Below are 16,959 nucleotides of genomic sequence, written 5' to 3' on the forward strand. Positions count from 1 at the left end.
AGGAACATCGAATAAACAAACCTTGCCATGTGGATGACCTTTCCAGGTTGAATTTCCATTGTCCTATTCACATTGATGACCTGGAATGTGAACAGATTAATATCTGCAGCATTATTACAGACCAGCTCCTAGAAGCCTATGGTTATTGCAAAAGTAACCCAATGAGAACTGTGGTCATGCCGAGTCTCTTGGGTGAATGCCGGCAGGATTCATGCTCATAATATCAATTGACCCGTGAAGATCCGGGGTAGAATAGGTCTTCAGCAACCCATGCTTGCCACAAAAGGCGACTATGCTTATCGTAACGGGATCGGGTGGTCAGGCTCGCTGACTTGGTTGACACGTCATCGGTTCCCAATTGCGCAGATCGATGCTGATGCTGTTGATCACTTGATTGTCTGGTTCAGACTCTCTTATTTACAGACCGCCGCCATATAGCTTGAATATTGCTGAGTGCGGTGTAAAACTTCGCTCATAATATCAATCACTGACAAGTCTGGTCCAGATGTGATTATTTACAGACCAGGGCCCCGTTTCACAAAGTGATCCTTGCGCTACTTAGGTGATCGCAACTCCCATACTATAACATAGACTTACGACAGTCGTAACGCTACGATTGCTTTGTGAAACGGGCCCCAGCATCATAGATGGAATGTTGCTGACTGGGAGGTTAAGCAACCAACTGTTTTGCGATGATGTGTCATTATTCACCCATCAGTACCAACTAGACACACATTTATACATTCGAGGGTATATCTCAGACAAACAGTCAAATACTCTCATCATGTCTGGTCCAGACCCAGTTCTGTACAAGCAACCTTTGGATTAGCGGTAAGTGTGGCATTAAACAACAACACAAACATGTCAAGTAAACAAACAGTGGAAGCCCTGAAGTGAACAATGACAAAGAAGTATGAATGGCAATGAATATATGAATGTTTATTTATAGTGTTGATATTGCACATGTCCACACTGACACAGTATATTTACATTTTTGATCAAATTCTTTCAAACAAAGTCAGTCTGAAGTATGAGACGAGGAAAGTCAGTTGTGACCACCATTACAACAGGTGGGAATCGGTGTACGTAACATCGGAATGTGAATGACACACTTGCAGACCACTGACAAAAGCATGGCTTCCTTTGATGCAGCAGATGAAGTAGCACATACATTAACATTATAATGAGGCCACACTTTCACAGATCTTTTTTTTTCATGTTCAACCTACAATAGCTACAAAATTAGGATATATTTATATTTGCCATCTGCATTTGCTCAAATGCACTGTACATGGGAACAAAACCTTTAAGTCGCCTATAAATGTTACTCTACTGAAGACCTTGTATTTATTATGAAAATAGGCATTTTCTCTTTCTCTGACAATACCAAATGATCCAAAAGTTCATGGAATAATGAACAAGCTTGAATAAAACAATATGTTTCTTTTTTTTCCAAAATTGTCATCTGCTGGTTTTTGTAAATCATCCACAATATTCTTAAGAAATTATGGACTGTCGTCTAAATGTTTGGACTAAGTTGGGGCACTATGAAGATTATACAGAGACTGGCCTAGAAGAATGGCACTTGGGCCTGAACTAAAACAGGGCACTTTTTGTGTTGAAAATACAAGAATCTGCAAACCATAAAAAAGAAACAGTATGGCCTCATGGAACGAAACATAACAAGGAACAAAGCAATTGATTCCAGGCTGTCAGTAAAGCAATTATACAAGGACTGTACTTACTGTCTCACCAGATTGGAACAATAACATTCAGGATACATACACAATGTGTACAAAGCAAGGACTTCCTGTTCTATTTTGTTCCTTATTTGTTACAAACAGTATGTCATAGTTCTATCAAGTGAATGGCACATAAAACTGTTCTCCATCTCATGAACGTTTTGTATGTCAGCTCGTATCAATCGTAGATCATTGAGGACCCCACTGTACTTTCATTTTGAAAACACATCAAATGGAACTTCATGTGCGATTTGAATTTGTTCAGCAGTTCTTCCATGAATCTGAAACAGAAAAACATCAGATAGGATGATCATGTGACAAATTCAAATGTTGAATTTTTAAGTTCAGTGTGAAGAGGATTCAGTATATAGAGTCTGACATTTTAACATGTTGTCTAAGTCAGAAGACAGAGTGGTGGTTGTGTGAACTGAATCAATTGCAAGGTTGAGAGCAAGTTTAACTGATCAGTAACACTCCCATGAAGATTAGAACTGGTCTTCAGCAACCATGCTTGTCATAAAAGTCAACCAAAGGGATCAGATGGTCACGCTTCCTGACTCTCATGATATGAGTCACTATATCTCATTTGCCTAGATTGATACTCATGATGTAAATCACTTGATTGTGTGGTCCAGACTCAATTACTTACACACTTAGAGGTTGAATACTGCTTAGTGTGTCATTAAACAACATATACAATCTGCTCCACATTACATTGTCACATGCTACTCACTTCTTATCTTGTCCAGACAGCTGGGGAACACAGGCAAGGGCTTCCTTGAAACTGTTGCTGTTGGAATGAAAAAAAGACTGACTGAGTTTGGTTTTAAGCCGCTTTTAGCAATATTCCAGCAACATCACGGTGGGGGGACACCAGAAATGGACTTCACACATTGTACCCATGTGGGGATTCGAACCCAGGTCTTCGGCGTGACGAGCCAACGCTTTAACCATTAGGCTACCCCACCGCCCCGGAATGAAAAGAAGGGCAATAAGTAGACTAACATAAATTATGCATAATGCCAAACAAAATAAATCTAGCAGCCCTAAAGTTCATGAAACCGAGGCAAGTATGCAATGCTTCAGTTGATAAGGTGATGGTTTTCTCTAATACAAACTCCAGAGTCTGGTGTCACTTTCACTTCCTACAGTTCCAATGTCTGTCGGAACATTTGAGAATTCCTGCAGAAACTCTGTTATTTGTTAAACTGACATAACTTTCTAATAGGTATGAATCCAAGTGACAATACCCATGGAATTAAGAGATGTATGAAAAATACTGCATATGGTCTAATCTTTTTCACAGAAAACCTGATATGGGTGAAGAAACAAACAGTTGCTTCTGCAGAGAGAGTACTGTTTTACACTGGTTGAAACAATACTGGGGGAGGCCAATGTCAGTTAAGGCTTTGAACACTGGTACATCGCACTGTTTGCAAAACAGAAATGATTTCAGTTGAAGCTAACCACCAAGTAACATGGCATGGCCTCATGACATCTCCTACCTGATCTTCTCATTCTTGTATACAGCCACTGTGTCTTGAAGGGCATATAACTCCAGTCTTGCCTGAAACAAGTTGACAAAAACTTGATTTAAGGCTCGGGTTCAAATGTAAGTTTATGCAGCTTGCAGAAACTGGCTACGAGACAAGTTTATTACCTGTATGGACATCGCGAGACTAAGGGAGATAACCGCGCTATACATGTTAGTTAAGTTTTCACATACACAAGACTTGATGCATTGCAGAAACTCTTTAGAGGCCGTATTTTTACCGCCCAGGCTTATTTTTGTAATTCCAGACCGCACTTTTGTTAGTGAAGCTGCTCTTGTTAGAATTGTTAGTGAGCTTTTTATTAGAGGAAATATGGTTTACAGATATGTCACTGATAATGGGCAGACATGGCTGCAATACACAAAAGATGGGAAGAGCAAAGCATGAACATCTGAACAAAATCATCAGTAAAGTAAACATGGCTTGATCTTTCTCAAGCTGAAATCTTGAATCCATATCAGAGGTCTCATATTAATCATTTAACCAAATTCCTACTATATAGCATACATGTAATTTGTTTGTTGCTGAACACACAGCAATATGACAGCTGGCCTATAGAGAATGAAAGCTGGAGCAGGCAAACCAGTGTTTGATGTGAGCTACTTCCCACACCATCTGGGGTACACTGATCAGCTGATTCATTCAGTTACTCCACTGTTGGAGCTACACTAAACCCTAATCCAGACAGTGTGTGAGTGAGTCTAGTTTTACGCCGCTTTTAGCAATATTCCAGTAATATGACGGCAGGGGACACTAGAAATGAGCTTCACACATTGTACCCATGTGGGGAATTGAACCCGGGTCTTCGGTGTGACGAGCGAACGCTTTTACCACTAGGCTACCCCACCGCCCCTAATCCAGACAGAAACCATTAGGCAAATATTCATTGTCATGAGAGGCCTGATGTGCTAAGACCTTATATTATTGTTTGGTTGGTTTCTGATATCAACAAACCAAAACAACCTGAATTAAAGTGAGTGAGTTTAGTTTTACACCGCACTCAGTAATATTCCAGCTATATGGCGGTGGTCTGTAAGTAACTGAGTCTAGATCAGACAATCCAGTGATCAACAGCATGAAGATCGATCTGAGCAATTGGGAACCGATGACATGTGTCAACCAAGCCAGCGAGCCTGACCACCCAATCCCGTTAGTCGCCTTTTACCCTGAATTGCCAAATGGTATAAGAATTTATACCGAAACATCACCATTGTCAAAATAAAGAAGTTGATCATCCATAAAGTCTTGTCATCCCTGTACCACCAACCTCTAGAATCCCACTCAAAAAAATCAAACAAATTGTAAACCAAAAAAAAACAAGCATTGTCACTAAGGTGACATAATCCCCCGCCGCAAATTATCAAATCAAACTTATAAAGTAATGAAAGTTTAAGTTAAATGTCAACAAAAACATGACCAGTCAACCTCTCTTGATAGCTTGTTTTTTAGGTGTTCAAACACACACATATTTTCAAGACTGACTTTGACCTTGACATGAATGTCATAGTGTATGAAATATGCAAAAATAGTACTAAAGAAATTGCTTATTGAAAAACATTTAAGTGAAGTCTTGAAAGTCTGAAGAAAATCCAGTGAACCATTCTTGAAATATCTTGCTGACAATTCAGGTTAACATGCTGAAATCTTCAAAGTGTCGCTGTGACCCTGGATGAAGCTTGGTGTCAAATATGAAGAAACTCCAGTGAATGGTTCTTTAGGTATCTCGCTGACAAGCATAACCTGCAGGTTAATATGCTGAAATCTTCAAAGTGTCTCTGTGACCTTGAAAATTAAGTGAAGGTCACCAAAATTAACTGGGCGCTGCACCTTCACTAGATAAAGCTTTGTATTGAATATGAAGAAAATCCAGTGAACGGTTCTTGAGATAGTTTAACATGCAATTTTACATGCTGAAATCTTCAAAGTGTCGCCATGACCTTGAAAATTACGTGAAGGTCACCAAAATCGACTGGGCCCTGTGCCTTCCCTAGATAAAGCTTTGTATTGAATATGAAGAAAATCCAGTGAACGGTTCTTGAGATAGCTTAACATGCAGGTAAAACGTGAAAATTCCCATGTGACCTTGAAATGAAGGTCAAGGTCACCAAACCTGACTTGGACCTTTCTTAAACTGTGATGAACCTAGGTACCAAATATGAAAAGAATCTAGAGAACAGTTCTTAAGATATTCCAATTCGTACGTAGGGACGGATGGACGGAGCCTAATACTATATCCCCCGCTTCGCACTAAACGCGCGGCGGGGGATAATAATGTAATATGAAAGGCCTAATGTTGCTGATTCCTGGTCCACATTACAGGACTCTCTGACACAGAAAATTGCTGACATTAAAAAACAGCTACATTAATCCACCCATCAATCGTTCCTTCCTTCTCTACAAAGCACAGCAAGTGTTACCTGTATAGCCCCGTTGTTGTTGAAGCCTGGGCTACAGTGGATGAGCCTGGACATCTCCTCACACACAGACTCGGCAATCTTCGTCATCACTCGCAACACGAATATCGGAGATATACTGAACACCTGCAAACGTCACATCAGTGATCAGTAATAAATAATAAATAAACTTCATATCTATGTAGCATCTGTTCCAAAAAATTGATCAGAGATGCTCAGCTTAGTGAGGTGAGGTGAAATTGGGTTTAACGTCGTGCTTGAGAATATTTCGCTCATATGCATGCGTCTGTATGTGTATGTGTGGCTGGTTTTATAGTGCCAGACCACTGAGATACCATGCCGCAGTGAAGCATGAATACTCCACTCAGACACATTATACTGACTCCGAGCCGACCAGTCCTTGTTGTACCCATTAATTTCGAGCGCCAGGCAGGGACCAACAAGTACCATATTTTAACGTCCTTTGGTATGACGCGGTCAGGGATCGAACCCGCAACCTTCCGCTCTACGGGCGGACGCTCTAACTACTACACCACGGAGGCGGTCTCTCAGTTTAGTCATCTTGATCATTACAGACAAATTCCGACAGACATTTTTACAGCTTTATCATAACATGTTACAACAACTTGAGTTACGTTTCTGGTCCTCCTTTCACAAAGCACTAAGGTGATCGTAAGTCACTAAGGTAACCTTAGTGCAATGTTAAAGAATGGGAGTTAAGGTTAACCTTAGTAAAGGTTGCTTCGTGAAAGGAGCCCCTGGTAGCATAAGGTAGATCAGGGATTACTCACCTCTGCATGTACTTCAATCATACTCATTAGAATTTCCTTCAGGTAATGCCTCACACCTGCAACACAATCACATACACCTGAACATGTGTCAGAATCTCATCAACTTGACAAACTCTCTACATTGTTGCCACATACTGACCCTGGCATAAAACAATATGTTCTACAGCACTTCACTTGTCTGAACTGGGTAAATGGTATATATATCATCTTTTCAAAGGACACCTTGATATAAAAACTGTGATTAATAACTGTGTATATAGGAACCATTCATACTTTATGGCTAGCGGGGTGGTGATGTTTATGGAGAAGCATGTACAATGTGAATGATCCCCCCTAAAATTTTTGTACAAAGTAAGTGACACCCCAGCCCTCCTCCCCAACCGGCCCCTGCATGTCATGTACAAAATCAATGACAACCCCCCTAGTACATGTGTACAAAATTGATGAGCCTCCCTACCTCCCCAGAACAAAATGGGTGATCCCCTTAAAACCCTCATCACCCCCCAACCCCACCCTCAGCCATAAATTATGAAAAGTCCCTTAGAGCCTTTGATACAAATGTCAGCTGGAAATATCAGCACTGAAAATATATTAAGCCTCCATAGGAGTTTGTTGATTTTTCTGTGATTACTACAAGCATTCACATACTTGTGCTTCCTGTAGCCGTGCCAAGGGAGAGCACTCATTCCACATGAGCACTGCACCACTAAAGTACTTATCTCCAACATCATGAAATTAATGCAAAACATGCAAGCCTCACTAGTTCATATTAATACAGTGACTTGCAGCTTATCTCAACACATTGGAGTACTGGATTTTATAAGTCCACCAAAAAGCCTACCCAAAGTAACGATAAGCAAACCATTATTTTGAAACTTAAGTATAATACATCCTAAATATATGAATGACAAACTTGTTGGTCTTTTCCAGTGCTTCCATTCGAAGCCCCCACGGTACATGTTTGGTTCCATAGCTCCCACTATAGGGTCGGACTTCTGCTCAATGTATGCCTCAAACAGCTTTCTATCCAGGTCACGATACGTCTCCTGTGCAGCCTGCATAATATTGCAAGATATAACATTACCACAAGCATACTTGGGTCTGTGACTGGGACCCACATGGTCCACTATACACACAGTGAGTGAGTTTAGTTTTACGCCGTACTCAGCAATATTCCAGCTATATGCCGGGGGTCTGTAAATAATCGAGTCTGGACCAGACAATCCAGTGATCAACAGCATGAGCATCAATCTACGCAATTGGGAACCGAAGGCATGTGTCAACCAAGTCAGTGAGCCTGACCACCGATCCCGTTAGTCGTCTCGTACGACAAGCATGGGTTACTGAACATCAATATTCTAACCCGGATCTTCACGGCTACAATACACACAGGCAATGACAAAGCAGCAATGTGACAACAATGATCTTTGCAGGGATGACAGCTGCACTGAAATGATCATGAATGCCAGCCTGTGTATGCTTTGTAACAGACACTTTTGGTAGGGATATCTATATCTGCTTGTCTAATTATCTCTATCAAAAGTGGAGCAGTACACCTTGCACTTATATATTGCACATATTGTCCTGTAGTATATATTTCACATATTACCAATGGCATTTATTGCACATCAACCCTATATTATATATTGTACATAAACCTTATGGTATATATTGTACATAAACCCTATAATACCGGTATATATTGCACATATACCCTATAGTATATATTGTACATATGCCCTACAGCATACATTGCTCATATGCCCTATAGTATATATTGCACATATTACCTATAGTATATATTGCACATATTACCTCAAGTATATATTGCACATATACCCTATAGTATATATTGCACATATACCCAATAGCATATATTGCACATATACCCTATAGTATATATTGCACATATACCCTATAGCATATATTGCACATATACCCTATAGCATATATTGCACATATACCCTAAAGCATATATTGCACATATACCCTATAGTATATATTGCACATATACCCAATAATATTTATTGCACAGTGGTGACAGCCACAGGAGCATGCCTTCACATCTGGGTACATTCTATGCTGATGATGCTCAAGATTCTACCTTCGAGGCCTTCTCCATTTCCACATAGCCGTGTTTGTTGAGATTCTCTGTGATCCTAGGAATGACCCTCTCACATGTGTGGATGCAGTTACTCAACATGATCACCAGACGCTTGTCCTGCAACAGGATTCAATAATACTTACACTGCAAATAACACCCTATGTTACACTTAAACATGATCTCAATGCTTTTGGCACAGCAATATTCCAGCAATATCTTTACACAATGTGCCCACACTGAGAATTGAACCCAGGTCTTTGGTGTGATGGGCAAACACGTTACCCACTAGGCTACCACAACACCCCTTAAGTCAAATAAGTAACTTTCAATTAAAGAATGCTACTATCATCCAAAAGCAAACACTAGAAAGCATTACATCAAAGTGACCATATCTCAAAGAATCCACTCACTAGTGAAGGGATTGGATCTTCAAATTGTTCCAGCATCAAGTCCAGGCCAGTGGGATTCTTCATCTTTGTCATACTGTTGGATAAGACCACATTGTCAAAAGCAGCAATGGTGTGTCTGTTTATTTAGTGTGTACACTCTGAACCATCACTATGACTCACTTCTGTCCATGATCTTGAGACACTGACTCACATCTACACTCTGAACCATCACTATGACTCACATATCTGTCCATGATATTGAGACACTGACTCACATCTACACTCTGAACCATCACTATGACTCACATGTCTGTCCATGATATTGAGACCCTGACTCACATCTACACTCTGAACCATCACTATGACTCATATCTGTCCATGATATTGAGACACTGACTCACATCTACACTCTGAACCATCACTATGACTCACTTTGTCATGTCCATGATATTGAGACACTGACTCACATTTACACTCTGAACCATCACTATGACTCACTTCTGTCCATGATCTTGAGACACTGACTCACATCTACACTCTGAACCATCACTATGACTCACATGTGTATCCATGATGTTGAGACACTGACTCACATCTACACTCTGAACCATCACTATGACTCACATCAGTGTCCCTGATGTTGAGACACCAACTCACATCTACACTCCCCACTAATACCCACCTGTGTGTCTCCATCTTGTGCAGTGGGGGACTGAAGGCGAGTTGCTCCATACACTGGGAGAAGGCCTGCAGCAGTTGAGTACAAAGGGAGGTGGCTTCCTTCTGGATTGGCCGCTGACTGAATATCTACAACACATGGCATCAGTCCAGGGAGTGAAAGACAGTAGTGAGTGATTTGGGTTGTAGCAATATTCCTGCAATATCAAGGTGGGGACACCAGAAATGGGCTTCACACATTGTACCCATGTGGGAAATCGAACACGGGCCTTTGACGTGACGAGCAAATGCAGTAACAACTAGGCTACTCCACTGCCCCGTGTAAAGAGTAACTGTAACCAACACCTATCACAACATGGACTCCAACAGAAAGGGACTGCAAGATTATCTCCAACACCCCATCCAGTTATCAGAAGCAGGAAGTATTTTCGCACACTTACATATTTAAGGATCACCAATCTTTGCTCATGAATAACATTGAGCAGTCTCAAAAAAAAAAAATAAATAAAAAACACTTCTAATTTCTTTCTCAGTTTCTGTTTTGAATCCCCTTGCCCAACGTGGTTAAAAACATAAACAGACAAAATACAGTGTACATAGTCCATGCTTGCCACACAACTAGTTAAACATATTTGTGTATATATTAATAATAATAATAGTTCATTTATAAAGCGCATATTTCCATGCACAATGCATGCTCAAAGCGCTGAATACTGCAACCTCAGTGTACACAGTCCCTGTTTGAGTAGAATCTGCCTACCTCTGGCTCTCCCGGCTTGTTGAGAACGACCACCTCATGTAGATGTTGCACTGCCTCATTCACGATGTTCTCAAACAAGGCAGGCTGAAACAAACATTTCACAGCTCACACTACCTTGTTTCCCTTTGACAAACAGACCTGTTCGTTTCAACTTTTCAACAATATTTCATGCAAACTGAAATAGATACAGTACTGAAGATAGAAAATATGAGTGGAAGTACCTACTTATATAGTTCATGAACAACAGTCGAAGTATAGGTTTTATCTGCATGTACATTGTGTCACTAACACATCTGTAAATCTACCATGCACCTCAACTGTCCTACCTTAACACTGGCTTACAACAGGCATATCACTAACTGACTGAGTATTGTTTCAACACTGCTTTTTGAGGAATATTCCAGCAATATCATGGTGGGGCAAAACAATAATGTACCTATCCTGTACCCATGTGTGGAATCAAACCCAGACCACCATGGTGAAGAATGAACACTTTCACCACTAGGCCACCTGTCCACATAAGTCATAGAAAAAGACTGCACGGATCTTTCATACAAATAGATACACACTTTTATGACTAACACAAAGCAACTATATTGTCCCGTGAGCCATACAGTTAGTTATGTTATAAATTAACACACAATCCTGACAAGATGTCTTCTTCTTACCAACTGGGTTGTGCCACCGTACTCATCGTCAGTGTCCACTGCCCACACTTCCTTCGTGTGCAGCAACTTCACATCTGTAACATGTGCGTATAGAGGTCTTTGACAGGCATTCAAAAAGTTTCCACATGTAATGATCATGAAACATGGTGTCTTTATTTGTTTGTTTAATTTTGCACTCAACAATATTCCAACTCTATGATGCTGGCCAGTAGTTGATCAAGGCTGGACCAAAAAATCCAGTGATTCATACTGACTGACTGACTGAGTTTAGTTTTATGCCGCTTTAAGCAATATTCCAGCAATATCATGGCGGGGGACACCAGAAATGGGCTTCACACATTATGCCCATGTGGGGAATCGAACCCGGGTATTCGGCGTGACGAGCCAACGCTTTAACCACTAGGCTACCCCACCGCCCCAGTGATTCATACTGTGAATGATTCCCATTACCATGATTACTGGGTCACACAATTAAGCAAGTCAACCAGTTTGATACATTTGGTGGCCTCTTAGAATGAACAAAGAATAATAGGGACCACTTCTAATTTGAATCACCATGGTGATGAGTGAGTATGGTTTTATGAATTCTTGTAACATTACAGAGGAGAATACCAGAAATGGGCTTCACAGGTCTTGCAATAATGAGTAGTGCCACTGAAAAAGTAGGTTGATGAAGAATATGGCAACAGCAATAGACACAAGTATATGTTAGGGACTTCAAGGATGGGCTTAACAGTCAGTTCCCAGTCACTGTACCCAGTTCTCATTGATTAGGCTTTGTAGAAATGTAGGTTGTAAACAAGTCCCTGCATTCACGCTAATCCTGACACATTACACAGTAAACACTAGACACAGATTCAGACACGCTCACACACGCACCTGATATAGCCTGTTTGAGTAGGGTGAACATGCAGTTGGTTCGGAGGTCAAAGGCCAGTTCTTGTAGTGAGTTCATTGAGTTCCCAAGAGTGTCCAGGTTGGAGAGAGATGATGCACAAGACCTGAAACAGTCAGACACTGAGTGAAACAGTTGGATACAGAGTGAAAGAGTCAGACACTATGAAATGGTTGGACACAGTGTAAAACAGTTCGATACAGAGTGAAAATGTAAGACATGGTGAGAACCAATTGGAAACAGTGTGAAACAGTCAGACACAGAGGGAAACAGTCAGACACAGAGGGAAAGAGTCATATACAGAGGGAAACATATATAGAGTGAGACCTTCAGACACAGTGTGATACAGTGATATACAGTGTTAAACCAATACTCAAATACTGTCGGCACATTCAAGCATGAAACACCTTAGAAGGAATATACAATTGTAAAAACATATTAGCACTAGAATGTCAATACTGTTGTATATGTTTAAACTGATACTGTTGCATTGATAATGCATGTATTCCAAATATACCTTCCTAGGCATCAACTAATATGTACAGAAATCTCATAGCTACCTGATTTGCCTGACACTGTGAGGCAGCCACGCCCCTGGGACGTTGAGGGGTGTGACAGACCACACCCCAAATGTCTCCCGCTCTGTCTTGCCAAAACTCTCTAGGGATCCAGGTAGGAATGCAGCTCGGACGAGGTTGGCAAACAGCCCTATAATTTCTGCAATCATTTGCTGCAAAACAAATAAGTCGTTACCTGAAACTCCTTCCAATAGAGGATACCTGTGTCCTACTTGACAAAACTTCTTTGAGAGGCATTTTAGAAGTTGTAAAGAGGAAGGAAAACCAAGTTCTATGGATAGTCAACTTCTTTATTGCAATGAATGCGACGTTTCGGTGTAGGTACTAGCACCGTTATCAAGCATCACTGGCTTGATAACGGTGTTAGTACCTACGCCCAAACGTCTCACTCATTGCAAAAAAGAAGTTGACTATCCATAGCACTTGGTTTTTTACTTCACAACAGAAAATTGATGTGTTAAACTAAAGACTGACTGACTGACTGAGTTTGGTTTTACGCCGCTTTTAGCAATATTCCAGCAACATCACGGCGGGGGACACCAGAAATGGGCTTCACACATTGTGCCCATGTGGGGATTCGAACCCGGGTCTTCGGCGTGACGAGCCAACGCTTTAACCATTAGGCTACCCCACCGGCCCTGTTAAACTAAAGAAATGGATTACAGGTATGAAGCCATTTTTTGCACCTTTACAATGTAAATGCAAACCCTTTCCATTAGCCTAACTGATGAATTATGAACATATATGTCTAAAGTCATTAATATTGTCAAAGTTATCACCTTAAAAGCATAGTACATCAAAAGTTTTAATGACCTCAGATCTTAGAACCTTTCAATCTGCTTGGCTATGAAACTGGACCTGTGCTTAGACCTAGTGGAAACTTACCTTCAATTTTGAATGTTTACTTGTATCTATCTTGAACCCTTTCTCCGAACTCTGAAATGAATTCGTACTTCATTATAAGACTTATTTTGTTGGTTGTTTGATGCTGCAGTCGACAGTATTGTAGCTATATGAAGGCGGCCTGTACATGATCGACAAACAAGTGGTTGCATTTGACGAGTTAAGTCCAACACTGCTGGGGCGCATTGACACGTGGTTAAACAGGACACTGATCCTGAATGTCTGATCTGATTTACTTGTTTCCAACGATAAGTAGGACAAGCAGCCGTGACCTGGGACCTAGATTTTCGAAGCTCCCTTTGCGCTAAGATAGTCGTAAGTGCCATACATTAACATTAACTTACGACTACCTTAGCGTTAAGAGAGCGTCGAAAATCCAGGCCCTGGGACCTAGCCTAGCCTGAGTTGCCATTTTGTCATGATAAATTCAACTTATAAAAGTAACATTGCAAAGTCATGCCAACATTTATCAATTTCAAGACAGGGTTGAAATTCTGGGCAATATTTCTATCTCCCATCCCCCTCCTGCAAACACCCAAATTCCAAGAACATGGAACAACTGTGATGTTCTACCACTTTTAACGTCTACCACGGCTGAGTGAGAATGAGTTTGGTATGAAACAGTTTTCAACTGTATTGTAGCCACACCACAACACATCAGCATAATGTGGGAGAAAAGCTTGAAGTGATGCAAATGTCCGATGCTTACCACTTTAATAAAACCTTACAAAGCATGGCTATGGTGCTGATACACTTAATTTAGGGTGAATCTCAGATTTGAAGTCATAGGGTTCTGGCAAGCCTATGGGCAACAACTCTGCACAGCAAATTTTGGTTCCTGTAAGGACTAGACCACTTCTGCACTGCTACCAGTGAGTGAGTTTAGTTTTATGCCGCTTATAGCAATATTCCAACTATATCACAGAGGGGGACACCAGAAATATGCTTCACAAATTGAATCCATGTGGGGAATCAAACCCGGGTGTTTGGCGTGACGAGCAAACGCTTTAACCACTAGGCTACCCCACGCCCCTGCACTGCTACCAAGGAGTATCAGTTAAAGTCAGATTGCAATACACATGGACTACAACACAGTATGTAGTGATATGTGACTTGCCTAAACAGAAATGGCCACAACATACTCAAAACAGACAAACAGCATTTGTACACTGTATCACAGACTTTATAGAGACTGTATTGTTGTACGCGACCAAGCATCATACAAAAAACATGAGGACAGGTGAGGTGAAATTGGGTTTAACGTCGTGCTTGAGAATATTTCGCTCATATGACGACGTGCATGCGCGTGTATGTGTATGTGCGGCTGCTTGTACTAGCCCAGACTAAAGCTGGTTTTATAGTGCTAGCCTACTGAGAAACCATACCGCAGTGAAGTATGAATGAGTGAGTGAGTGAGTGAGTTTAGTTTTACGCCGCACTCAGCAATATTCCAGCTATATGGCGGCGGTCTGTAAATAATCGAGTCTGGACCAGACAATCCAGTGATCAACAGCATGAACATCGATCTGCGCAATTGGGAACCGATGACATTTGTCAATCAAGTCAGCGAAACTGACCACCCGATCCCGTTAGTCGCCTCTTACGACAAGATAGTCGCCTTGTTATGGCAAGCACATGGGTTGCTGAAGACCTATTCTACCCCGGATCTGCACGGGTCTGAAGTATGAATACCCCACTCAGACACATTATACTGACTCCGAGCCGACCAGTCCTTGTTGTACCCATTAATGCCGAGAGCCAGGCAGGGACCAACAAGTACCATATTTTAACGTCTTTTGGTATGACGTGGTCGGGGATCGAACCCGCAACCTTCCACTCTCCGGGCGGACGCTCTAACCACTACACCACGGAGGCGGTCAACATGAGGACACAAACACATTCTTATTACAAATACAGGGATTCATGTATGATGATATCCTTTGCTCAGGGATAGGTTATAGATGGAGTATATAAATTAGCATTGATTTTGAAGGTTTGTACACATTTGGATGCATTTAACATAGGGTCAGCATACAGTATGTGTTCTCTGACCGTATATAAAACATGGTGACAAATGAAAGGAATGGATTTTTATAACTGAATCTGCTGGTAACATTCCTACCTCCAGCTTCAGCATAAAATCTCCTGTGAAATATGCCTGTCCAAGTTTCCAGAAGTCGGGGAAGTTGTCCATCATGATGTCTGTGAGGTCCTCAATGTACAACACCTTCTGGGGGGTTCTGAACTTGACACCTGACAAAAGGCAAGGTCATCATGGGAGGTCACCACTGATCAAACAGCGACACTGTACACAACAGGAACTATTTCTTAATAAGGCCACTTATATGGCACTGAACCCTGTGCCACACAGGCATACCCTAAGCACATATAACTAGAAAAGATGAAAAAAGCATCAGCAATGAAGGAAGAGATGATCTTAAGGCCACATTTAAAGGCAGTCAAGGAAAGAGCACATCTGAGGTGAAGGGGAAGAGAGTTCTACAGCAGCAGAGTGTTTGAAGGATCTGGCACCAAATGTTTTCTGCTATTAGGGAGGTACAGAACAGAGGAGTTTGTCAGCTGAACAAATGTATGTTGACAACATACAATGGATTATAAAACTACAACTACAATACTGAACTGACTGAGTTTGGTTTTACGCCGCTTTTAGCAATATTCTAGCAACATCACGGCGGGGGACACCAGAAATGGGCTTCACACATTGTACTCATGTGGGGATTCGAACCCGGGTCTTCGGCGTGACGAGCCAATGCTTTAACCACTAGACTACCCCACCGCCCACTACAATACTGTAACAATTGTGAAATTATTCAGACTTAACAAACAAACTAACAGTAATGAAGCATCAGTGGTTTGTTCAATGGCTAATGATAACGCTGATGATACTTTGGTACTCTAAAAACAAATAATGCATCAGTCCAGTGCTCAAAGTAACAGCTATGCATCAAGACTTTGAAAGTCTTTAAAAACATTCACCCAATGAAGGAACAAGAAATCTCTGAAATTTCATGACAAAGAATAAAAGAAGATGTTATCCATACAAAGGTGTCATGTATTCAAGCTATGCATCAGTTTATCAAATATACATCTCATCTAACTTCTACGTGGCTTACCCTACCTTGACTCTGAGACAGACACACAGACAGACAGATGACAAGACCATGTTATGATTATGTATAAAGAGAAAAGATTTCAATATTGTTTGATCAAAACTGTAAAACAAATCTCCCAATTAACTAATATAACTTTTGACACAAGCTTTACCTGGTTGATCGGATGAGGAAGTGAAGCTGGACTCTCTGGACACACCTGTAACACATCATCACCGTTCATCACATCACAAGCATACAAGACAATCATATCTCTAAATTCTATGTCCTAATACCCTTGCCCCATCTTACCCCATTGATTCCTGGTGAAATTACTGTGCATCAATACTTAAGAACACATGCAAAAAGATTTA

The 16,959-nt window shown here is 41.0% G+C and overlaps 1 protein-coding gene across 3 annotated transcripts in view; it reads right to left on the reverse strand.

Moving 5' to 3' along the window:
• Positions 1 to 918: 918 nt before the first annotated feature.
• Positions 919 to 16,959, reverse strand: part of LOC124285150 (exocyst complex component 2-like) — a 35,003-nt gene continuing 18,962 nt past the window's right edge. For all 3 annotated transcript variants that reach the window (XM_046721332.1, XM_046721339.1, XM_046721322.1), the window contains exons 14-29: positions 16,761 to 16,805; positions 15,598 to 15,728; positions 13,458 to 13,508; positions 12,555 to 12,724; positions 11,979 to 12,100; positions 11,100 to 11,173; positions 10,432 to 10,515; positions 9,676 to 9,800; positions 9,015 to 9,087; positions 8,605 to 8,721; positions 7,414 to 7,555; positions 6,501 to 6,556; positions 5,713 to 5,835; positions 3,248 to 3,309; positions 2,476 to 2,532; positions 919 to 2,023 (exon numbers count right to left, since the gene is read on the reverse strand). In XM_046721332.1, coding sequence (XP_046577288.1) covers positions 1,921 to 2,023; positions 2,476 to 2,532; positions 3,248 to 3,309; positions 5,713 to 5,835; positions 6,501 to 6,556; positions 7,414 to 7,555; positions 8,605 to 8,721; positions 9,015 to 9,087; positions 9,676 to 9,800; positions 10,432 to 10,515; positions 11,100 to 11,173; positions 11,979 to 12,100; positions 12,555 to 12,724; positions 13,458 to 13,508; positions 15,598 to 15,728; positions 16,761 to 16,805 — 1,535 coding nt within the window. In that variant the 3' untranslated portion in view covers positions 919 to 1,920. The remainder of the gene's footprint in view (positions 2,024 to 2,475; positions 2,533 to 3,247; positions 3,310 to 5,712; positions 5,836 to 6,500; positions 6,557 to 7,413; positions 7,556 to 8,604; positions 8,722 to 9,014; positions 9,088 to 9,675; positions 9,801 to 10,431; positions 10,516 to 11,099; positions 11,174 to 11,978; positions 12,101 to 12,554; positions 12,725 to 13,457; positions 13,509 to 15,597; positions 15,729 to 16,760; positions 16,806 to 16,959) is intronic.

This window comes from Haliotis rubra, unplaced genomic scaffold, assembly GCF_003918875.1.
Source record: "Haliotis rubra isolate DU_JTF1 unplaced genomic scaffold, ASM391887v1 Scf11, whole genome shotgun sequence".
Lineage (NCBI taxonomy): Eukaryota > Metazoa > Mollusca > Gastropoda > Lepetellida > Haliotidae > Haliotis > Haliotis rubra.